General features: G+C 54.4%; 1 protein-coding gene across 2 annotated transcripts in view; it reads right to left on the bottom strand.

Annotated features, from left to right (window-relative positions):
- GNAO1 (G protein subunit alpha o1) overlaps positions 1-24,728 on the bottom strand; it is a 230,871-nt gene that overhangs the window by 9,705 nt on the left and 196,438 nt on the right. The window contains exons 7-8 of one of the 2 annotated variants that reach the window (XM_068166614.1): positions 15,198-15,351; positions 782-8,552 (exon numbers count right to left, since the gene is read on the bottom strand). The exons of the other annotated variant lie outside the window; for it this stretch is intronic. Of the exons in view, the coding sequence (XP_068022715.1) occupies positions 8,365-8,552; positions 15,198-15,351 (342 nt within the window). The 3' untranslated portion in view covers positions 782-8,364. Of the gene's footprint in view, positions 1-781; positions 8,553-15,197; positions 15,352-24,728 lie in introns of those variants that run through there. 2 annotated transcript variants of the gene reach the window in all.

The following is a 24,728-nucleotide window of genomic DNA, read 5'->3' as shown; positions in this document are numbered from 1 at the left end:
CAACCCCTCCCATCCTGTGTGATCCTCTGTGTGCTGAGTCCAGCTGAAGCTAGGTCACTTGGAGTTGGTGAAGCCAACAGGGATAATGGTTGATTCTCCCTTGTGGAGTTTTCTGGAGACTTTTCTCTTGCTTCCTTCAAGTTATTTGCTTCTGTTTCATGCCCCAGATAACAGAAGATCTTTGGTCTCATCAGACAAGAGCATCCTGGCCCAAGTGCTAGCTTAAAGGGAAGGAGAGGTGCTCCAAGCACTATAATGCTGCAAGGGGAAAAGAGGAGTCAAGGTAGAAATGGCTTCTTTGCCTCTGTTCACAAGGCTCCAGCGAGGAGGTGATGGGAAGGAAATGCAAAGCTTGTAATGGATCTGCAGCCAAAGCAGTGGAGGAAGGAGTGGGACAACAGGGATGCTCTCCCCTGCTGATCCATGCCCGAGCTGAGCATTCTCCACTCAAGGGTACCCAAAGGGCAGCTGGATGCACACAGATGAACAGCAGCAGAGAAAGATGAGCTGGCACCAATACACGTGGGCAAGAAGCTCCAGGAGAGGAGGAGAGGCTTCAAGGAACCAACAGCAACCACGGTGTGAAGCTCTTCTGCTTTGAGGAGGAAAACTTCCACCCCAAGCACAGAAAACTTGAATGCTTTTGGCTCCTCTCCTTTTCCCCAGTGCCTCATTTCCAGGTGCAGATGGAGCCTGTGTTGCCTGGGCAGGGAGAAGATGTAGGCTTCTCAGGGGGCCTGGGAAGCTTGGAGGCGCTGAAGGGAGGCACAATAAAACCCTCTCACACTAGAAAAGAGCTGGCACTTTATTAACAGTTTGTAACTAATAAATACATTACCCACAGCCAATAAATTATTACAATACCTAATGCTCTAGTCGACCAATGGACAGTCACCCTTCAGTACAAAATTACAGTTAATACAGTTTGGGCTGTCAGACATGCAGGAGGAATCAGCAGGAAAGCCAAAGGGACATCCTGGTGGCCTCTGGTGCTCCTTCAGCAGGAAAGGTGGTGGGGAAGCAGGGGGAGACAGCCTGGAGTGGGAGCGATGGTCGCTGTTCCCTTGTCGAGCTGAAGGGAGGAAAGGGAGGGGGAGGGGAGAGAGCTGAGGGTGTTAAATCAGTCACAGAATGCCAGGCTGGAAGGGGCTTCAAGGACCAGCTGGCCCAGCCTTTCAGTGAGGGCCTGGGCTAGTGAATGGGGCAGTGGCTTGTCATGGAACAACCCTCCTTGCTTGCCTCCTGCTGCTGCTGGGGTGCTCCAGTGCTGGAAAAAGCTGCTGAGACTCAGGCACTGCAGAAAGTGACCTTGTTAGCCACTGTCATCTCCTCTCCCACCCCTGGAGCAGGGCTTTTAGACCCAGAGCCGACTGCCTGTGCCACAGGACAGCCAGTGTTTAATCTCAGTGGTCATTTCCAAGGCACTGGGGGGGGTGAGGGGCTAAGGCAGAAGGTGTTGGGCTGGCTCACAGCCCTCCACCTCCTCCCCAGGTCTCTCCTTCCCATGCCTGCTGCACCCAGTGCCTGTGGAGAACTGATCTGCCCTTTCCAGGAGGTGGAGGTGGTTCTGCCCTCTCTCAAATGCAGCTCTTTCCTTCTCCCTCTGCCTGTGGTGCACTAGCTGGGAGGCTCTGGCTCTCCTCCTCTTACTAATGCACCAATCTATGGGGGTCATGCTTGTATCCCCCAGTCAGTCTTTGCAGCACCTCAGAGGCTGCTGCTCCTGTGAGAAGTCCCTTCCCACAAGCCATGTCCTCAGTGTAACACCTTCTCTAGGTCAGGTACCTCTACCTGTCAGCATCAATCCCCTGGTGCCATCACAGGAGCTTGGCAGTGGTAATGGACACACTCAGGGTGCTTTGGCAGAGTGTTTCTGCCTGCTCTTTCCCCTGGGGAGATGGAGGCAAGACCATGGTCTGCTCCCTTGTGTCACCTGGCTCACATCTCCGCTTTCTTGTGCCTGCATTGGAGATGCAAATGTGTGCTGGGTGGGTCAGGATGGTGCTCAGCAGCAGCACCACCACCTCTGCTGACCCTGCAGGTCCTTAATGAATGTTTTATCTAGTCCCTTTGGAAACAGCTAGAGAGAAGGTTTGGTTCAAACCTGGCCCATGACAAAGACACAGAGACAGGAGTGCTAAGCTTCTCTAATTGGCCAAGGGTCAGCCCTGCTCCCAGGAGCTCCACCACCCTCCCTGGCTTCAGGAGATCTTTTGGCCATAAGCCCCTTGGGCAGGTGGCACAGGCTGGCAGTGCAGGGCTGGTGCCTTTCTCAGCATCAGCTGCAAAATGCCTTGTGGAGGCAGGCTGCCCCCCACACGGTGTCAAGCTGCCTGGCACACAGCAGTTGACTGGGCACAAGGAAGATGTTCTGGCAAGAGGACCTCTGCTACATCCCACCCTGACCTCCTGGAGGTTGCATTCCCGGCCTGAGAACGAGGTCTGTCCCTTTGCAAGCAAGTGCTGGGCTCATGCCAGGACAGCTCAAAGCCACCAGGGGCGTTTGGATGACCACTACAGTGCAGGCTGCTCTCATGAGTAATTTCAGTGCCCTGTGAAACACAACCACACCAACTGAGGAGGCACAAGGGCCCTCCTGCTCCCCAGGAGGTTCTCCAGGCCAGTCAGGAAAGGTGGCTTGAAGGCAAGGAGCTAATTCTTGTACAAAACACCTGAGAGAGGTTCAGCTGGAGGAGGTGGTGGGAAGCTGAGAGAGCTAGCTGGGGCCTGCAGGAGGGCAGGGGCACAGGGACAGCCTGGTGCCAGCAGCCAGAGGGGCCAGACGGCCTCGCTGAGCTGGCCTCTGGCTGAAGGTGGAAATGGGAGTGAGTGGGCGACCTATTTGCTCAAGAAAATCACATGGCCTTTGAAACAATGTGGCTGGATCTTACTGTGTGCTTTCCTGTGCCTCTTCATTGCTGGCAAGCCCAGCTGCTGCATCGTCCCAGGGAGGAGCCTAACCCTGCAGCCTCACCTCAGGGCTTTCCCTCTCCCTCTTTCACTGGAATGGTTGTTGAAACAAAGGAGCCACTGGCATCATTTTTGTCCCATGGCTCCACACACCCAGCCCCTCATGATGGAGCCAGTGGAGAGGCTTCCTTCTTCCTTTGTGCTGCTGCCTGATGCCCATCCTGAGTTGCTAACGCTGTGTTCAACCTGATGCCCCTCAGCTGCTGCTGGCTAAGTGACCTGAGTCACTGCAAGCCTCCTGCATCCCCAAAGGGACTCCTTTGGCAAACTCCCACCTCAGCTCTGAAGGGCAGCAGGGTGCATCCCCAGCTGGTTGTATTTAACAGAATCATTAAGGTTGGAAAAGCCCTCTGGGATCGAGTCCAACCACCAGCCCAACCCCACCACAGTCACTAAACCATCTCCCAAAGTGCCACATCCACACATTTCTTGAACACCTCCAGGCATGGGGACTCCACCACCCCCCTGGGCAGCCTCTGCCGATCCCTGACCACTCCTGCAGCAAAGACATTTTCCCTCATCTCCAACCTAACCTTCCCCTGGCACAATTCCAGGCCATTTCCTCTCCTCCTATCCCCTGAGACTAGGGAGAAGAGGCCAACCCCCACCTCCCTGCAGCCTCCTGTCAGGGAGCTGTAGAGAGCAATGAGGTCTCCCCTCAGCCTCCTATTCTCCACACTGAACAATCCTCCCTGCCTCAGCTGCTCCTCACAGGCCACATTCTCCATTTGTGCTTTTCAAACCTGCCCCCTGTGCCCTGGTGCCACTTCTGGTGGCAGCATCCCTGCTGCGTGGAGCCTGCTGCTGAAGCGAGACCCGGGGTGTGGGCAGGTCAGGATTTGGAGGACAAGGGGCTACGAAGGAGGAGGCTTCTGAGGGCAGGAGATGCATTCCAAAGCCTGCATTCCAGGCAGCTGCTGGTGTTTAGGAAAACCACAGGGCAAAAGCTTGCCTGTGGAAGGCACATCTGTCAGCAGGGGCTTGGGAGGGTGCAGGATGCCAGCGGTGAGCGGGGCTTTGGCAGGCATTCTGCAGGCAGACAGCTCCCTGTGGCCATCCAGCAGCAGAAGCAGTGGCACTTAACCCTGGAAGCATTTCAGCTGCCACATGCTGCTTCCAGCCTTTGTCACCCCGTCCTCGTGACGCTCCTGTGAGGCAGTGAAAGGCAGCAGCAGCAGCAGCAGCAGCTGAAAGGAAGCTTCAGATGTTTAATATGCCAGAGAGAATGAGAGACAAGGCTCTGCCTGGCCACATTGCCTCCCTCTCTGTCTCCCTTTTCACCCTGTGGAGCACCAGACCTTGGTTCTCCCCTGGGGAAGCAGCTGGAGCAGTGGAGGGGCTGGGGCAAGAGGGGGTTAGGGCAGGGCAGCTGAATCCAGCCTGGAGCACAGCACCGCTGGCTCGGCTGCACGTGGCAGAGGTTTGGGTTGAGCTCATGGAAATTGCCTTTACCAAACCAGCCCTCTGCACCTCATAGGATCATGGAATTGGCTGGGTTGGCAAAGCCCTCTTGCATCATTGAGTCCAACCAGCAATCTGACCCCACCAAGGCCATCAAACTGTGCCCCCAGGTGCCATGGCCACAGGTTTCTTGAGCACCTCCAGGCATGGGGACTCCACCACCTCCCTGGGCAGCCTCTGCCAATCCCTGGCCACTCTTGCAGCAAAGAAATGATTCCTCATTTACAACCTCAGCCTCCCCTGGCACAATTCCAGGCCATTTCCTCTCCTTCTATCACCTGAGACTAGGAACAAGAGACCACCCCCAAGCTCACTGCAGCCTCTTTTCAGGGAGCTGTGCAGAGCAAGGAGGTCTCTCCTCAGCCTCCTCTTCTCCACACTAATCATTTCCACCTCCCTCAGCTGCTCCTCGTTCGTACTGGGAGCTCCTGAAGCCTTGGCTTGGTGCTGCCTTCTCTGAGAACAGCAGCTGCTGCTTCCCTGGGCAAAATGTCACCCACAGCAAGGGGTGGGAACAGACAATCTCCAGGACTCCAGTGCTGCTGCTCAACCTCTTCTGACAGAGCCCAGTGGAAGAGCTGCCTGGCTGCCAGCAGGAGCCATCAGTGCACCACAGTGCACAGGGCTGGCTCTAGCAGTCCCCTCCACTTTATGCAGCCAACAGCTCACCTCTCAGCCCTCCTTTTGGCACTCAGTGCACGTTGGGATGCTGGCTGACACCGCTGGGACAAGCCACCTGCACGGGCCAGGTGCTCTAGGAGCATCCCCAGCCCTCTGTGTCCCTCCAGCTCCTATTGCCATCAGCTGGTACCTCACAAGGAGCCAAAGCACTGGGCAGGTGCTTCCCACTGGGAATCCTTCCTTTGGAACCTTCCCACTGGCTTTGGAAATCCTAAGCTAAGGCAAACACCAGGAGAGGTGCAGGGCTCCTGGTCAGGGTTCCTTTGGTTTAGGGCTGCAGAGCAGGGCTCACCAGCACTCAGTGGAGCTGAGAGAGGGGCTGGGAGCTGGGCAATCGAGTTGGGCTGTGGGCTGAGGAGCAGAGGGGAGCTCCTGGCTTTGCTGGCTGGCCAGCTCCCTGAGGGAGCTGATGCCACCAGAGGTATTTTAAGGCTGAGCTGGTGAGGAGTGAGGTGGGCACTGCCTGGTGCCAGAGCAGGGGGGGGCAGAGACCTGCTGCTACTGCTGTCAGTGCCCAGCAGAGCAGCAGTGGCTCCTCACTGGCCACACTAAAGCCACTTTTACCCTCTAAAGCTTTACAGGGGGTTACTGAGGCAGCTGCTGGGCTGTGAGCTGCCTAGATGGGTGGGAGCCACCTTGCCCTCCTCCACAGGCCTCCCCTCTTTGCCCTGGGGTGCTGCTGCTCACACCTCTGCCTGGGGTTTTGTCACCACTGTCCCATGAGCACTCTCCTGACAGAACTCTCCTCCAGCTCCCAGGTGCCTTCTCCTCCTGTCCTTCCTGCTGCCTCAACCTGCCTCATCTCCCTTCTGCAACTTCTCTCCCTCAAATTCTCCCCTTCAAACCTTCCCATTGGTGCTCTGTGTCCTGTGACACCACAGCTGCTTCTGTCCCTGCCTCCCACACACTGATGCTCACCTGGACCCTTGCCTTTGGGCTATGCTGCTTTGGGCTGCTCTCTCCTAGAGAGGCACAGTAAGATATTTGCCCTCTCAAACATGGCCCTGGGGAAACTCCCGAGACCTCCTGAGACCTGTAAGACAGCCCTGGCTTGAGCTCCCAAGAGAGGACTTGTGGCTTGCCCTGGAAAGACTCATGTTTGCCAGGGTCAGGCAGAGGAGAGGCAGGGATCAGCATTGCCCCAGGGTGACACAAGTGGGACCTTGGAGGTGGCCATTTCACCCAGACACCAAACAGACTCTCAGGGTGGACGGGTGCACTCCCAGAGGTGACACCCTGCCTCTCTCAGTCCCCTCTGCCTGCACCCCAGAGGTGTCCAGAGCTCTTGGTGATGGCAGGCAGATGGCCACAGCCCAGCCATGTCTGTTCTCCTCTCTGTGCCCCCGTATTTGGCTGTGCTAGGTGCTACCCCAGCCCTTTCCACACCACCCCTCCTGCCCTTCCTCCCTCCTTTCCCTCTCTTCCTTGCACTTTTCCTTCCTGCTCCATCACTTGACTCGACTCAGCTGCCTGAGCCCTTCCTTGGCACCCTGGAAGGTGGTGGTGGCCAGCATAAGCCATCCCCCTTGCTTTAGGTACTTTGACTGGAGACACCAACCCTGCTGCTGTCTCTCTTGGGTGCCCAGGCAGAGGAGACACAGGCCAGCCTGAGGGGGCTCAGAGTGCAAGGCTGGGCTTCTCAAGGCTCTTTAGATGCCAGAGAGGCACACCTAATCGTGGTGAGGTTTCCCAAAGCACCTCTCCTCGTGTCAGTTCCTTGCAGGCCAAACCCTGCCTGGAGGAGGCCAGGAGTAAAGATTTTTGGTGCACCCCAGCACTTCAGGGCTGATGTTTAGAAAGAGGAGCCCCAGCTGTGCTGAAATCAGAAGGTGCTTTGGGGAAGGCTGCTGGGTCCCCAGGCTGGCATCCTCACCAGGACACCCCAGGAGGTGCAAGGGCCCCAGCAGGATGCCACCCCCAGGGCATCCTGGCTGCCTACGCTCCGGAGGTCCCAGCCCAGCTGCCACCACCTTGCTCAGCTGCCTGGCACCCAGGCCTATGGAAGGGGTTACTGAAACCACTAGACTCAGCTTAGCATTAATTTGGAGAGGCTTGAGGTAAAACTGTTACCAGCAAGGAATGGTTTTAGGCAAGGCTTAGTAGGTTGTGTTACTGTGTCTGCCTCAGACACCAGCAGAGCTCAGCAGGGCTGCTTGCCTGTTCGGAGGGCTGGCTGGGCACACAAAGGAGGCCGTCCACACCCAAGCCCTCCAGCTCTGGGGTGAGAACTGGAGCCTTAAGGCACCCTCCCAACGATCAGGTTGCAGCTAGCACTTCCCAAAAGGAATGGTGGTGAAAGAAGCAAGAGGATTAAAAGCATCCCTTCATTTCAATGCAAAACAAAACACCAAACCCAAAGAGAAGAGGGTAGAAGAAAAGGAAGAAGTTTCAGTTCCAAACTACCACTGGTGCTGAGCAATATTTTAAGGCTTTGATTCTTTCTTTCTTTTTTTTTTTTTTTTTTTCTTTTTCTGGGTTATTTTTTATAAAAAAGATGAAGTATTTTTGTCTTTTTGTCTTTTGGCAGTTGAGATGCACTCAGTGGGGACAGCCTCAGCTCCTTCTACAGCACTGCGAGCTGGGATGGAGGAGCAGAATCAGGCAGCAAGGGAATGAACCCAAAGTAAATCCAAATGGGGGGGGGGAGGGGGGGAAGAGAGAAAAAAGGGGGGCTGGGGAAAGCAGAACTGGCTGCAGAGGGGGGTGGGGTAGCAGGAGGGATTTCTGTTTCTGCTCCTCAGCCTCTCCTGAGGAGGAAACAACATAAAACAATGAAGGGAGAGGACCTGTCTGTGGGCCTGCAGGAGGCTGCTGGAGGGGAGGGGAGGGAAAAGGAGGGGAAGGGAAGGGAAGGGAAGGGAAGGGAAGGGAAGGGAAGGGAAGGGAAGGGAAGGGAAGGGAAGGGAAGGGAAGGGAAGGGAAGGGAAGGGAAGGGAAGGGAAGGGAAGGGAAGGGAAGGGAAGGGAAGGGAAGGGAAGGGAAGGGAGAAGGGTGGGAGGAGAGGTTCAGAGAGGAGAGGTTCGGAGAGGAGAGGAGAGGTTCGGAGAGGAGAGGAGAGGTTCGGAGAGGAGAGGAGAGGTTCGGAGAGGAGAGGAGAGGAGAGGAGAGGAGAGGAGAGGAGAGGAGAGGAGAGGAGAGGAGAGGAGAGGAGAGGAGAGGAGAGGAGAGGAGAGGAGAGGAGAGGGGAGAGGAGAGAGGAGAGGAGAGGAGGAGAGGGGAGAGGAGAGGAAAGGAGGGGAGGGGGAGAGGGCTTCAGTAGAGTCCGCAGCCCCGCAGGTTGTTGGCGATGATGACGTCGGTGACGGCGTCGAAGACGAACTGGATGTTGTTGGTGTCGGTGGCGCAGGTGATGTGTGTGTAGATCTCCTTGTTGGGGGACTTGTTCTTGCTCTCATACTGAGCCTGGATGTAAGCCACTGCCTCCGTGAAAGAGCTGGGGCCTACGGAGAGAGAGCCCAGATGGAAAGCAGGTTAAGGCTCACGGAGGCCCCACATCCCTGGCGGTGTTCTAAGGCAGGTTAGGGGCAGTGGTTTGAAACTGGAGCAGGGGAGGTTTAGGTTGGACATCAGGAGGAAGTTCCTCACAGTGAAAGGGATGAAGTACTGCAAGAGGCTGCCCAGGGATATGGTTGAGACTCCAATCCTGGAGGCAAGGTCAAACTTGATGTGGCCCTGAGCCCTAGTTGGAGATGTCCCTGCTGCCTGCAGGGGGGTTGGACAAGATGACCTTCGAGGGTCCCTTCCAACCTGATGCATTCTGTGAAGATCCACAAAGCAGGCCCACAAAATGGGATCAGGAGGGAGTAAAAGGTGCAGGTTTGTTTCATGGAAAAAGGGAGAGGGAGACTTCAGAGAAGATTTGGGGCAGTGGTTTGAAACTAGGGCAGGGTGGATTTAGGTTGGACATCAGCAGGAAGTTCCTCACAGTGAAGGTGATGGACAGGCTGCCCAGGGATGTGGTTGAGACCCCACCCTTGGGCAAACTTGATGGAGCTCTGGGCAACCTGCTCTAGTTGGAGGTGTCCAAGCTGACTGCCAGGACTGCTGCAGAGGTGGAGATGCTCTCCCCCTGCCACCTCAGCTGTATTGTTTTTATCCTGAGTTGCTTTTTATAGTCCATAGAGGTGAAATGGATGGAGGGGACCGAGTGTTAAACAGAGCTATGATGGGAAAGGCAGCAGAAATTCCACGTCATGCTGATAAAAAAGGAGGTAAAAAAAACCTGCCAGGAATGCAGTAAGTCCTTGACCTGGTGCAAAGGCTCATGGTTTGGGCTCTGGGTGAGGGGTTTTTTTCCCTTTTTTTAGGTTGTTTGATTAAAGTTTCAGCTTTGATGGAAAAGAAGAGCTGAAGTGGCCATGAATTGAGGACAGCATTGGTAACTGTGCCCTCCTTTCCCTGAACCCCTAAGAGAAAAGGAGATTAAAGGATCCAGCCTCTGTTACAGGGCAAAGTGGGGGTTTTCTCACATTAAAAAGCAGAGGAAAGCTGATACAAAATGTCCCTCTTTCTGAGAAATGAGGGCTGCAGAGCTCTCTGCCAGAGCTCTGGCTGAAATCCCACCACCAGCAGTTCCTTGGTTTGATGTCTGTGCCAAGCCTCATTCAGCATCAGGATTTGTGTTACAAAAGCTCAAGAGCAGTCATGCAAAAGAGCAGATCCGTTCTCATCTGGCCAGCCTGGACACTGCTCACACACACAGCTCCACTCAGCCACCTCCTCAGGTCTGCTAGACCCAGATTCTCTGGCTGGCCTGGGGCACAGCCCTCCAGCTTGGCTGCTTTTGCCCAGTGCCAGTGCCCACAAGCCATGGAAGGTCCTGCAGTGGTAATGCTCTTGCATCCCTCTCCATGATGCTTTAGTGGTGGGAAATGTTGTCTGCTAGAGAGAACCTTCCTTGGGCTTGAGATTTGCTGTGGTTGAAGGCAGCTGATGTGGGCAGTCACTTGCACCTGCCTGATTCAGGGACCTGAGCATCTCTCCTATGAAGAAAGTCTGAGAGCCCTGGGGCTGTTTAGTCTGGAGAGGAGAAGGCTGAGAAGGGACCTGACCAATGTCTGTCAGTATCTGAGGGGTGGGTGTCAAGATGAAGGTGCCAGGCTCTTCTCAGTGGTGCCCAGTGAAGGAACAGAGAAGGAACAATAGGGTACAAACTGGAACCTAGGAAGCTCCACCTCAACATGAGGCAAAACTTTGCTGTGAGCATGCTGGAGCCCTGCAGCAGGCTGCCCAGAGAGATCACAGAGTCTCCTTCTCTGGAGACTTTCAAACCCTGCCTGGTTGTGCTCCTGTGTGCCCTGCCCTGGGGGGCAGGTTGGACTGGATGACCTCTAAAGGTCACTTCCAACCCCTCACATTCTGTGATTCTAGGTACATGCATTGCATTGCTGGTTGAAGACACAAGCTCATGAAGCCCATGAGACTTGTCAAGCCCATGAGACTTGAGACTCTGCTCCAAGCAAGAGAAGCAAAATATTTTCTGGGGGGTTGAAGAACGTTGCAAAGAAGCTGAGAAGAGTTCCACCTGCTGTGCCCAATCAGGAGGGTATCTGATGAAAGGGAAGTTGGCTGTCCCAAGGCACTGAGGATTTAGGTGATGGCTTTCTTGTGGGAGAAGAGGGAATCACTAATGCCAGCTTGGTTTAAAAGATGCTCTGGAATCTGCTGCTGCTGCTGGGCTATGTACTGTGGGCTAGTCACAAGTGTGGGTGGATGGATGGATGGATGGATGGATGGATGAAGGGGATGGATGAATGGATGGGGAGTCACCATGCCTGGAGGTGTTCAAGAGGGGACTGGATGTGGCACTTGGTGGCATGGTTTAGTCATGAGGTCTGTGGTCACAGGTTGGACCTGATGATCTTTGAGGTCTCTTCCAATCTTGGTGATTCTGGGATGGATGGATGGATGGATGGATGGATGGATGGATGGATGGATGGATGAAGGGGATGGAAGCAACCAGAGCTCCAGCATGCAGCTGTGGATGAACCCTTCCAATAATGCTGTCAGCAGAACTGATGGCCATCAGGAGCTTCCTTCCATGAAAGGCATTTTGTGGCACCTGCCTGTGATGGTGAAAGCACACTGGTTTGATTTAAAGGCTTCCAGCAAATGATTCTTTTGCACTCCAGGGCAACTTTCTGCTAATGCTGGGTTTGGTTTGGTTTTTAATCATCACCATCCAAGATGAGGTCAGCAAAGCAGGGGTGAGCAAGCCCAAGAGTATGCTTGGGTCTAAAGTCTGGGCAGGAGTTGGCTTCTAACTTAAGTGGCATTGCAAATGCCTGGGAGGAGATGTTCTTCACCTCTAATTGGGGCAGTGGAAGGGCTTCCAGCCCTTTCTGATGGATCAATGAAGCCAAGAGGTCTGTGGAGGCTCCTTGGCATTGTGGTAACTGCCAGCCTCCAAAGCAGCACCTCAAAGGAATTTAGAGCATCTTGGAGGTACTTGGGGGTTTGGGGAGGACTGCTTTGGTTCACTTGGGGGTGGAGTGCTCCAGAAACAAGTTTTTCTCTGTGAGGTGAGCTGAGATCTTAGGTGTGTTTGAGGGTCTGTCTCCCCCACCCTCTCTTGGGCTGGGATAGCTTGGGAAGGAAAAGTTTAATCTAAATCCCCATTCCTTCTTCTTCCAGTCTCTGCAGCAGGGATGAGTAAGGGCAATACTTCAGAGTGGGGCTACTGGTGGACACCAGGGAAGATTAGGGGCAGTGGTTTGAAACTAGAGCAAGAGGAGATGTAGGCTGGACATCAGGAGGAAGTTCCTCACAATGAAGGTGATGAGAGAGAGGCAAAAAGGAAGAGGGTAGGACAAACCCCATAGAACTACAGAGTCAGTTTGGTTGGAGGAGATCTTTGAGATCATCCTCATTAAGTTCAACCATTAAAATCTTCTAGGATATCAGAAGTGCTGCTAGAAAGAGGGTGGTGATGAGCTGCTCTCCAAGCCATGCAAAAGATGGCAAGCAGCAAGTCTTGGGCTTGGCATTGCTGTGAGAGCCCAACTGTGACACCTCCATTATTAGATCTTTTCAGACAAACTTGTCAGGAATATGTTGGTTCTACCAGGCCCAAGCAGAGGAGTGGATGGCTGAAATGTGTGGGTGGTGACAAACATCCAACCCTTCCCAGGGGGAGGAAGCCAGGCAGTGCTACAGGCTGGGGTCAGAGTGGCTGGAGAGCAGCCAGGCAGAAAGGGACCTGGGGGTAGTGGTTGCTAATAGGCTGAACATGAGCCAGCAGTGTGCCCAGGTGGCCAAGAAGGCCAATGGCATCCTGGCCTGCATCAGGAACAGTGTGGCCAGCAGGAGCAGGGAGGTCATTGTGCCCCTGTACTCAGCACTGGTTAGGCCACACCTTGAGTCCTGTGTCCAGTTCTGGGCCCCTCAGTTTAAGAAAGATATCGAAACACTTGAACGTGTCCAGAGAAGGGCAACAAAGCTGGGGAGGGGTCTGGAGCACAGCCCTGTGAGGAGAGGCTGAGGGAGCTGGGGTTGCTTAGCCTGGAGAAGAGGAGGCTCAGGGGAGACCTTCTTGCTGTCTGCAACTCCCTGCAGGGAGGTTGTAGCCAGGTGGGGGTTGGTCTCTTCTCCCAGGCAGCCAGCACCAGAACAAGAGGACACAGTCTCAAGCTGTGCCAGGGGAGGTTCAGGCTGGAGGTGAGGAGAAAGTTCTTCCCAGAGAGAGTTGTTGGCCATTGGAATGTGCTGCCCAGGGAGGTGGTGGAGTCCCCATCCCTGGAGGTGTTCAAGAGGGGACTGGATGTGGCACTTGGTGCCATGGTTTAGTAGCCATGAGGTGTTGGGTGACAGGTTGGCCTTGATGATCTCTGAGGTCTTTTCCAACCTTACTGATTCTATGATTCCATGTTCTTCTGAAGGAGGGAGTGGTTCAGCTCCACAGCCACAGCCCATTCAGCCCCCAGGTAGCTGCTGATGGATCGTTTTTGCCTATTCACAGTGAGAAAGCCAAGTGCTGGGAGATAGGAAGCTCTGGCTAACCATTTGGTGGCTTGCCCAGGGCTGTGACACTCTCGGTGCTCCCTGTTCACAGCTCCATTTCCTGACAAAGAAAGGGATCTGCTCCTCTCTCTCTCGGCTGGACTCAGCTGGGTGTCTCTGGTGAGCTTAAATAATTCATGACTGTAAAAGCTTATTTTGGGGCTGTCTCAGGATGCTGAGGAGGGCTTGTGGAAGCTGGCAGGATGCAGCAGGGTGCAGCTGCAGCCTCGGCATGGGTGATGTGTTCTCAAGCACTAGTGGGTCAGCTGCAGGCAGGCAGCAGAAGTGAGGCTTCCCCGCACGTTGCCCCATTGCAGAGCCTCTTCTCTGATCTCCAAGTAGCACTGAGAGCCTCCTTGGCTCTTCCCTGCACTGTGGGTTAAGAGGTGTGGGTGGGCAGTGCCTAAGGAAAATCAGGCTCCTCCTTTTCTATCTGCACTTGACTGAAAGCTTTTCCGTGGCCAGAAGCTTGGTGTCAGCCAGCCTGAGAGCAAAGCTGGGGGCCTCCTAAACTAACGTGACAAAAATCTCCACCTTGAGCCAAAGCAGCCAAGCTGTGGGACCTGCTGTCTGCAGGCTGGAGGGCTGGGTAGAGTCAGGAACCACAGAAGGATTCTCATGGTGGTCAGCCAGGACCCACAGGGGAACTTGCCCACAGAGTGATAGAATTGTTTAGGAGGGAAAAGACCTTTAAGAACATCCAACCATTAACCCAGCATTGCCAAGGCCACTGCTAGACCATGTCCCTCAGCACCACATCTCCATGGCTTTCCAAGCCCTGCAGAGATGATGATTCAACCACTTCCCTGGGCAGCCTATTCCAGGTCTTCTCAACCCTTTGGGGGATGAAATTGTTCCTCATGTCCAACCTAAACCTCCCCTGGTGCCATTTCCTCTTGTCCTATCAGTTGTGCCTTGTGAGAAAAGACCAACACCTGCCTGGCTCCAACCTCCTTCGAGGGAGTTGTAGAGAGCCAGAAGGTGTCTCTTCAGCCTCCCTATTTCCAGGGGATGTGATTGATTATGACACAGCAGAGATGGGCTCCAGATGAAGAACAGCCTAACAAAGCCTGTGTGTTGGTCTCCCAGAGACCAGTTGCCCACTGATGATGGTTGAGCAAACTGTCTTTCTGAGGGACCTGTTGATGTTCCGAAGTGATGCTGGGAACCAGAGCATGGGTTTGGGGAGTGGGCTGCCAGCCCCACACCTGAAGATGTTGTCTTGGCCTCAAAACCACCTGTGAGGCAGAGATCAAATGCCCTGCTCAGCTGTGGTGGCCCTTTGCTGGCAAAGAACTTGGGTTTAAGTCATCTTCACACTCTGAGTGGGCCACTGCTCATGGTGGGGGTGATCCTGTGGCATTTCTTGAAATAACACTTGCAGGGAAGTGAGTGGGAAATCTTTAGCCTGGTAGCCTGTGATGCATGACAGCATCACAGCATCTCAGTATGGTGGGGGCTGGAGGGACCTCTAGGGATCACCCAGTCCAACCCCCCTGCTAAAGCAGGGCACCCACAGCAGCTTGCCCAGGAGCACAATGGCCAGGGGGAGTTGGAATCTCTCCAGAGAAGGAGACTCCACAACCTCTCTGGGCAGCCTGCTCCAGGCCTCCAGCACCCTCACATCAAATGAGTTTCTCCTCCTGGTTGGATGGAGGATTCCTTCTGGGTTCCAGTTTGTGCCCATTGCCCCTTGTCCTGTCCCTGGGCACCACTGACAGGAGTCTGGCTCCATTCTCTTGCCCCCCACCCTTTAGCTCTTGCTGAGCATTGCTCAGATGCCCTCTGGGGCTGCTCTTCTCCAGGCTCAACAGCCCCAGGGCTCTCAGCCTTTCCTCCTGAGAGCTGCTCCAGGCCCCTCAGCAGCTTTGCAGCCTCTGCTGCACTCTTTGCAGTCGTTCCCTGTCTCTTGTGGACTGGGGAGCCTATAAATGGACACAACACTCCAGATGTGGCCTTTCTAGGGCAGAGCAGAAAGGAAGGAGAAATTTCCTTGACCTGCTGGCCACCCTCTTCTTCATGCACCCCAAGAGCCCAGGTGGGAAACGCTCCGTGCCCCCTTTGCTGTGCTCTCCTCCTCTCGTTACCTGTATATTCAGGAAAGCAGAGAGTCAGGGGAGATTTCTTAATTTTCTCCTCAAATATGTCCTTCTTGTTTAGGAAGAGGATGATGGAGGTGTCTGTGAACCATTTGTTGTTGCAGATGCTGTCAAAAAGCTTCAGGGATTCGTGCATGCGGTTCTGCAAGGGAAAAGAAGGGAGGTGACATCAGGCCAGAGACAGCAACTCACCGTGTGTGGGGGCGGGGGGGAGGGGTTGCTCGACACAATAGGGCAATCTAAACCGACTAAATCAAGGAGGAAACACCCAAACAGATGACCAACGAAAGCCCAATGAGAAGCTACGGTATACATGATAAAGTTATGCATAGGCAGAGCTGGAGGGGGCAGGCAGACAGATGCAGTCCCTAGCACGGCTGGCACACAGTTAGTAACCAAAGGGCACTGAACTATGCAGGAGCTGTGGTGACTTTGTATTGCATCTAGAGGGTCCCCACCTCCCAGGAGCCATCATGCACCATGCATGGATGGGAAGTTACTTGCTGCCCTCTTGGAGCAGCTTTCCGTGTCGGTGGAGCTCATGCAGGTGGTCTAAAGCGACATTTTTGGTCCCCATTAGGACTTTTTCATTACTTCCACAATCACTTTCCTGTAGCACAACAGAACTGCTTGGGTGGCCATTAACCAAGGACTGGGAGATCCTTGAATTAATCTGGAGTTGGAAGCAGGCACCCAGGTGAACATCACTCGGGCGGTGACCTTGCCGTGAGCTTTTGCCTGGCTTTGTTAATTTGGTTTAGTCTTGGTGGCTTGGTGGGCAGGCTCTGGAATTGCTTTTAATTGTTATGTGGTTGGTTTGGGTTTGGTTTTTAGTTCTCTTGGATAGGTGGCTCAACAGAAAGGGGGGGGGGGGGGTGGGAAATGAAAAAGGAAGAGAAATAGTAGAAAGAAAGGAAAAATGCAACAAAGGGCATCTAAGGAGGACCAGGCTAGATGTCAGGCAGCTAGCACTGATGTTAGCTCATGCCTCTAGGAGAGTGTTAGCTGCTGGCCAGCAGAAGAGCCAGAGGTTCAAAGGCAGGCAGAGGAGAAGTCAGCTTTTTTTGGTTAGACGTCATGCAAAAACCCCCAAACAAACAGAAAACCCACCCACACCCCCCCCAGTGGAGGAGAGGAGAGAAGAGGAATGAACAAAACAGACCAGTTAAAGAGACTTGCAAAGGCCACCACATGGTTTTATGGTGGTGGGAAGGAGCTCACGGCAAAGTCAACCGGGTGTCATGTTCCCTGCTGCTTTCAACTCTCCGGTTTTGTTTCGGGTTCGTTTCTCTCTCTTTTGATTTTATTGGGTTTGTTTTTTTGTTTGTCTCAATTCAAGAGAAGCTTCATACCTGCCAAATTGGGTTGGTCTCTCAAAGGCTCTCTTTTTGTTTTGTTTTGGTTTGGTTTGGCCCTTGTTTGGCTAGATAAGGTCAGTCGGGCGAGGCAAAGCTGCGGACGTGCCGAGGCTGGCGATGCTGGAGCGCTCCCGCCGGGCGCGGCGCCGTCCCTCCGCCGGGCAGCGCGGAGAGGAGCCGGGCGGCGCAGCTGAGGACGAAGCACCCCCGAGGCTCAGGGGCTGGGTGGTCACCAAGGGCAAAGCGCGGTCCAGACCTCGACCGGCTCCTCGGCTTTTCCCAGCGGCATCTCCTCAGGCCTCCCCAGAGCCGCTGGTGCACACTGTGGAGACTGGGTGCCGGCGGCCGCCGGAGAGACCGCGGCGCCGGGCAGAGAGCGCAGGCTCGCTGCGGAGGGGCCCCCACCGTGATTGGGAAACCTGGAGTGGTGCAGGAGGCAGCTGGGGGCTGGGACCTCTCCCCCGCAGCAGCAGCAGCAGCAGCAGCATCGAGCCCAGCGCTCTGCGGGTTAAGGCTTTTCCTTGAGGCGCTTTAGCTGCTGCTGGATGCTTGCAGTTTAAGTGGAGGCGGCTCCGCGGATGAAGTTTCCTTCAAACTCCAGATCCAGCCCGGGGTGAAACGAGACATGCAAGGTTTGCTGTACCGTACACCACACACTGTGCCACCAACGCCGTGGTACCAACACACCACGGGCAGAGGTGAACCCACATCGACTCCTTGGGTCTCAGCCGCCAGAGGTTGCTTATCTGCACCAGCCCGTGCCCGGGGGCTGGGTTTTGCTAACCCGTTTGGGGCACTGGCTGACGTGGGAGACCCAGAGCCAAGCTCCTCTTTTGCTACTTGTGTTGTTAAAAAACTGTAACCACGTAGAAACCTGCAAAAGGGTTTTTGCACAGAAGCTCCTTGGCTACCCCACAGCCTTTGGGAGGAGAGAAGAAGGTGGAAGGCGGTCAGGGGAACAGAAAGCAAAGATAATTAACTGGTTGGTTCTTTTTTTTAAGCAGAGTCCCTCACAGCACATTTGTCATGACATTTTTTATCACCTTTGCTGGTTTTAAATACGAGCACAGAGAAACATGTGAATGCTGCTCATGGCTTAAACCTCCTGCAGCAGGCATCAAGCTCAGAGGTCACCATACTTACCATGCCACAGCACCCTGCCCAGGCCCAGCATGGGGCAGCAGCACAGGGAACACCACAGGTGACATCAGGTTTGGGTAAGAAATAGAAGCTGAGGACTTCTCCTGAGCTGAGCTTTGCTGTGAGGTGAAGCTGGCCTTGCCACAGCAGCAAGAATACGTAAGGATCCTACAGAAACCCTCCTGCTTCCCTAGTTTGATTAATTTGTGTTAGTAGCTGTTAGGAAATGAGGGTGTTTTCCCAAGGCATAGTGACTCTTAGCATGCAGTTGTAACCAGAATATACACCCAGCACAAGCCTTGCAGAAAAGGAGAGCCACAAATACAACATCCTCTGTTCCTCTCAGATTCCAGAAGCAAGGCTCAACCCTTCCCAAGGCCTCCTGCTTTCTGAGCTCTGCATGGTGATTTCCCCCTCCACCTCTGCCAGTTAACTGAGCAAACACAACCCCTGCTCTGCCCACTCATCCTTACTCACCTGGGCAAAGTTCTGCTCTTAAAATCCACCTTTTCCTTCCTCATCACTAAGGAGAAGGCATTATTCAAACACTGCTCTGTGTGTGTGGCAAAGGTGCTCCTGCTGAGCAGAAGGGGATGCTCCTGTTGCTCTCCCTGGGAAATGCATCCCAGAGGGGCTCCCAGGAGCTCACACATGGATACAAGCTCTCCCAATGCTGGCTAACACTGGCAGTGTCTCACTGCCTCCCTTTCCTTTCCCTTCCCAACTGTTATTCATTCCATAGATGTTTGTAGGAGACCTCCAGCCCCACTGAGACATGCGGATAGGGAGGCAGCCTCTGGGTACCACCTGCAAGAGGGCAGGCTGCTGCTAGAGGAGGAGTGAGCAATTAACCCCCTCCAATCCTCCCCTTCCTAGCAGTTCATCCACAATGAAAAGCCCTTTTAGACCCTTGAAGCTTCCCCAGAACCTCTCTCAGGAGCACCCATGATGTTCTGACAGGCCAGGTGACATTCAAGATGACACTCCTCACACATTTGCAGGAGGTGACAGAAACTCCTTCACCTGCTTTTGGCCCCAGTGTGCTGCTTCCTCCTACCTGCTGTTGGCTCTGCCATTAAGGGAAAGGCTCTTGAAACGCTGGCCTCCTGGTGGCACTTTCAAACCCAGTATTTCAAACCCTGCAAACCCTTGTGGAAAGCAGCCACCTGCCACAGCCACAACCACTTGCCCAGCCCACTTCACATGCCAGTCAACACTTCCTGCACAGGACAGGAGTCAGAGCTGCTGCTCACTGCTGCCTTCAGGTGTCATTTGCACAACCGTGGAGCCATGGCCGATACGAAGAGCAGACCCCCTCTGAGTGTGAGAGAGAAAGCATGCTCGGGGCAAGACTTTGCCCAGGCTCCCCTCAAACCCCTCTGGCTTTCACCAGAGCATTAGGAGGAGCTGGTTCTTTCTGCAGCACACAGTAGATGCAATCTGTGTGTGCTCCTTGGTGATTAAGTGCCAGCTGTCAGGCGAGCTGGAGGGACACTGATGATTATCCCAGGCGCAGCAACTCCACGTTCCCCCTCCTGCTTCCATCTCCTAAGGTGCCCAGGCCACTTTGCTTTGCTTTGTCACTCCTAAGGCAATTTCTGAGCGCTGCAATTCAATTTCCCTTGCCCAATGGCAGCAGAGACAGCCTGCTAACCAGGTCATGCAATGAGAGATGAACCATCAAGCCAACACTAATGCACACCAAAGGGTCACTGGCACAGCGCCTCCAACCCAGCCCAGGCTCAGCAACGGGGACATGAACAACACTGGTGTGTCTTGGCTGGATAGGGATGACCTGAATATCTGCCTTTGACAGGCAGCAATGTGCATCAGGAACACCCTCCCTCCTGCCATGACTCCTTGCAATTTGTGAGGAAGAAAGCACAAAGGAGAGTGGTGGTCCCCGTGCCAGGTCCCGCGCCACTGCTGTCTGTTTTGTGAATTCCATTAGGAATTCCAGTTAGAAGGAAAAAAAATCCTTGAGTCATGGAATGGCTTGGGTTGGAAGGGACCTAAAGGTCATCTAGTCCAAGCTCCCTGCAGTCAGCAGGGACACCTGCAATGACAGAAGGTTGATAGAGCCCCAAACAACCTGACCTGGAATGGGTCTGGGAAGGGGGCACCTACCACCTCTCTGGGCAGCCTGGGCCAGGCTCTCACCACCCTCAGTGTCAAACATTTCTCCCTTCTCTCCACTCTCAATCTCCCTCTTTCAGTTCAAACCATCACCCCTTGTCCTGTTCACAACAGTCCCTGCTCAAATGTCTGTCCCCAGCTTTCTAAGAGGTCCCTTGAAGTACTGAAAGGCCACCAGAGGGTCTCCCTGGAGCCTTCTCTTCTCCAGGCTGAACAACCCCAAGCCTATGGTAATCATCCTCTCCAGTTGTCCTGCTGGATGTGGCTGCTGTCCCTCTCTCCTCCCAGATGACAGATCTGAGGCTTTTCCTCCTACAGCCTCAGTTTATGGAACATAAAGTCCCAAATGAGCCCAAATAGCCCTGTTCTGCACATGATTCATGGGGCTGTTGGGTCAGTTAGAGCAGGATGTGCCCTCTGTGGACAAACACAGCAGAGAGCATCCTGGGGATGGTAACAGCAGGAGCAGAGGCAGCTGTAACACCTTGAAGATGGTGCATTGGCTGGGCTGGGCAGGGGGTGCAATTTTGCTTTGTAAGCCCCAACTGTGGGCTGTGGCAGGCAGCAATGGGACTGACGAAGGCAGTGCTTCAATTTCCCTTGTAGGTTTACTCCTCTCCCCTGGGATCTGGGCACACAAGGGAGGCACTTTAGCTCTGCCAGCATCAGCATTAGAAGGTGTCAGGGGCAATGGGAGAGGCTGGATTCAACAGCACCAGGGGATCCTCTGCCAAGGGTGGGTTTTCTGGGTGCATGGGGCTTAGAAACCACAGATAGTGAAAGTTCTCCTTATTTAGTTTCTGACTTTCTGACCTGCACATAGGGGAGTGCTGGTTTTCCTCAGCTCCTGCAGGGCACTGGAGAAGAAAATATGTCCTTTATAAAAGACTACCTGCTCTGGGGCTTCCCATACCACAGCCCCTGCTTTAGCTGCTGCAGGAGGATGGGTGCTCAGTCTTGTTGAAACAAAGAGCACATGGGAGAAGGACCTTGGAGTCCTGGGGGACAAGAAGTTATCCATGGGACAGTAATGGAGACAGTTTGTCTCCAGCTCCCTTAGAGGCCCCAGGAAAGGTTGACTTAGAGAAGTGCAACCAAAAAAGCCCCAACCCCTGTGAAATTCTGTGGTGGTAGTCAGGAGGAGAACCTGTTCCCCCCATGCACCCAGCTTTGCAAGCAGGTTTTGGGGTGCTAGAGATGCAGTGGGGTAGTGTGCCCAGGTGGCCAAGAAGGCCAATGGCATCCTGGCCTGTATCAGGAACAGTGTGGCCAGCAGGAGCAGGGAGGTCATTCTGCCCTGGACTCAGCACTGGTCAGGCCACACCTTGAGTCCTGTGTCCAGTTCTGGGCCCCTCAGTTTAGGAAAGATGTTGAGATGCTGGAAGGTGTCCAGAGAAGGGCAACAAAGCTGGGGAGGGGTCTGGAGCACAGCCCTGTGAGGAGAGACTGAGGGAGCTGGGGTTGCTTAGCCTGGAGAAGGCTCAGAGGAGACCTTCTTGCTGTCTCCAACTGCCTGAAGGGAGGTTGTAGCCAGGTGGGGGTTGGTCTCTTCTCCCAGGCAACCAGCACCAGAACAAGAGGACACAGTCTCAGGCTGTGCCAGGGGAGGTTTAGGCTGGATGTTAGGAAGAAGTTCTTCCCAGCAAGAGAGATTGGCCATTGGGATGTGCTGCCCAGGGAGGTGGTGGAGTCCCCATCCCTGGAGGTGTTTAGGAAGAGACTGGCTGGGGTACTTGGTGCCATGGTTTAGTTGATCAGATGGTGTTGGGTGATAGGTTGGACTTGATGAGCTCAGAAGTCTCTTCTAACCTGGTTAATTCTATTCTATTCTATTCTATTCTATTCTATTCTATTCTATTCTATTCTATTCTATTCTATTCTATTCTATTCTAGTCCAGTCCAGTCCAGTCCAGTCCAGTCTATTCTTAGCAGAGATGCAGCAGGGCTTCTTTCTTCTCATGGCTCTGTGCCACAAAATCTCTGCAAAGGCTTTCCAGACTCACACAGGCATCTGTACAGCCCCCAGACCCTTCCATGGCTCAACACAGCTGGAGATGCCTGGACCTCAGCAAGCATCTCTTAGAGAAAAACAGAGATTGGGGTGTGGGGGGGTGGTAGCAGCTTCCCGCTCACTGTCTCAGCTGCCTCCTCTTTGTGTTTTCTAAGTGAGGAGCAATAAAAGCTGATTTACGTCATTAAAGCAGCAGCTGTGACGGATGCAGGCAGACAGCGAAGCAGCTGACTGGGGAAATGCTGCTTCTACTGCTGGCTTCTTGGAGAGGAATCACGGCAGCAGGGAGGAGACAGAATGCCTTTTGGGGGGGGCGTGGGGGTGTCAGCTGGGAGAGAACTGGGACCGTGGGTGCCGGGCCAGACAAGATCAGACCCTGTGATGCTTTCCTCTCTGCCCTGGCCTCGCTCAGGGTTGTTTATTTGGGCTGGAGGTGGGGGGCGTCCCGCTGGGGCTGCCCAATCCTTTCCCCCGGTTACTTCGAAGGTGTAAATGAAGAGCAGCTGCCTCTGCCCTCCTGTTGCTCGGTGTCCCCCGACAGGCTTTGTGGAGAGGGACTGAAGCGGCAAGCAAATGCCAGCGGCGTGCCAGAGCGGCTCCAGCCTGCTTTCCGGACGGGAACGGGAAGCTGGAGCTGCGCGAATCCCACTGCCTGCCGCAGGGGGCTTCAGGGGGAGGCAGGGGAGCTGAGCCGGCACCCTGCTCGTCACTGGGGTGCTGCTGGCTAACAGGCAGTCCCTGGCAGAGCTCAGCATCCCCAGCAGAGATGCTGCAAGCTCCATCTCAGAGGAGCTGAGCTGAGGCTGACATTTGCCAAGCCGCGCTGACATTCAGTCCCTTACATTTTGTACTCCCTGGCCCAAGCCTCTCTGGCTTCTGTGGGGTGGCACCCTGAAGGTGACCAGTTGTCAAAGGCTGGCTCAGGCTTCATGGTTTGGGTGTCACAGCCCAAGTGATGCCTGCAGAACCCCTTGCTCTGACCACAGCTTTGCTCCCTTCCCCCGGGTCTGCCCTTTCTCTGCTCATTCTCTTTGGTCTCCCAGGTGTTGCCCAGCTGCAGAGCTCCATGGCACTGAGCTAATAGCAGGGGGTTTTCAAACCACCTCCAGAGAATTTGGGGTCCTTCCCAGTAAATCCTACAAGGCTGAGCATCCTTGAGCACACCAGGGCTAGGGTCAGAGTGAGGTGATGACTGAGGATTAGAAAGAAGTGGCAATGAGAGGGTGTAGGGTGTCTGAGTCAGTCTGGAGGGACGTGGTCATGGTGTTAACAACACCCCAATTCTGGCATCACTGTGACCCAAACAAGTCCAGAAGTCAAACATGTCCTGGGCTGCATCAAAAGTAGTGTGGCCAGCAGGATGAGCGAGGTGATTCTGCCTCTCTGCTCTGCTGGGACCCCGCCTGGAGCACTGCTTCCAGTCCTGGTGTCCCCAGCACAAGGAGGACATGGACCTGCTGGAGAGGGTCTAGAGGAGACTACCAAGATGATCAGAGGGATAGAGAACCTCCCCTGTGGGGACAGGCTGAGAGAGCTGGAGCTGTTCAGCTTAGAGCAGGCTCCAGAGAGACCTTAGAGCAGCCTTCCAGTATTTGAAGGTAGCTACAGGAGAGCTGGGGAGGGACTTTTGACAAGGGCTGGGAGTGACAGGACGAGGGACAATGGCTTTGAGCTGGGAGAGGGGAGGCTGGGACTGCAGATTAAGAAGAAATTCTCGGCAGTGAGGGTGGGGAGACACTGGAACAGGTTTGCTCAGGGAGGTTGTGGCTGCCCCCTCCCTGGAGGTGTTCAAGGCCAGGTTGGATGAGGCCTTGAACAACCTGGGCTGGTGGGAGGTGTCCCTGCCCACGTCAGGGGGGCTTGGAAGTAGATGATCTTTAAGGTCCCTTCCAAGTCAAACCATTCTGATTCTCTGACTGTTTCAAACAATTTTCTAGAGCTCACAAACCTGCCTCAAAGAGGCTGGGAACCACCTCCCCCCCGCCCCCAGCCTTTTTGGGAAGAGGCAACTGATATCTAACAAGCGGTCCCTTGATTCCTTCCTCATCAACAGGTTTCCTGGGCAGCAAGAGAGGCACAGCTCTGGCAGGGGCAGGCTGGGCACAGAGGAAATGATTTCCCAGCCTGAAGATGGCCTCCCATTGCATTGCCTCAGACAAATGCAGCTAGGTGCCTGCTGCAGTCGTTGTTAGCCCCAAAGCCATGCACCCCCTGACAGGGAATGGGGGCCCAGGATGCAGCCATGGGGCCTCTGTCATCGCCTCTGTATTTCATTCACTCCCATTAATTGCACTCAAATGCCAGGGAGCTTGCAGGGCTTTGCTGGCTCCATTTCCAGATGGTATTTTGAGCCTAATATCACAGCAGGAAGTCATAAAAAAAGCTCTCCTAGAGCAAATTACCTGGAGGAATCAAACAGTTCCAGTCTCACTCAGGAAAATGAAATCCTGCAGCCTGGAGAAACAGGTCCCAGCCCCAGCCTGCCTGGGGCATGTGTGGCCATCCTGCAGCTCAGCACCGTGGCACAGCTGCCTCTCCAACACCTATGCTGCAAGCTCTCCTATGAGGCAGTTGGGGCTGTTCAGTCTGGAGAGGAGAAGACTCCAAGGAGACCTTCTTGTGGCCTTCCAGGATCTGAAGGGGGCTCCAAGAAAGCTGGGGAGGGACTTTTGAGGGTGTCAGGGAGTGATAGGACTGGGGGAGATGGATCCAAGCTAGAGGAGGGGAGATTCAGACTGGATGTGAGGAAGAAGTTCTTCCCCAGGAGGGTGGTGAGACACTGGCACAGGTTGCCCAGGGAGGTGGTGGAAGCCTCATCCCTGGAGGTTTTGAAGGCCAGGCTGGATGTGGCTGTGAGCAACCTGCTGTAGTGTG

The sequence above is a fragment of the Melanerpes formicivorus genome, unplaced genomic scaffold, assembly GCF_026170545.1.
Source record: "Melanerpes formicivorus ecotype bairdi unplaced genomic scaffold, bMelFor1.0.p_v2 SCAF_102, whole genome shotgun sequence".
NCBI lineage: Eukaryota > Metazoa > Chordata > Aves > Piciformes > Picidae > Melanerpes > Melanerpes formicivorus.
Note: the sequence above shows the minus strand (reverse complement) of the source record. Positions and strands in the feature narration are given on the sequence as shown.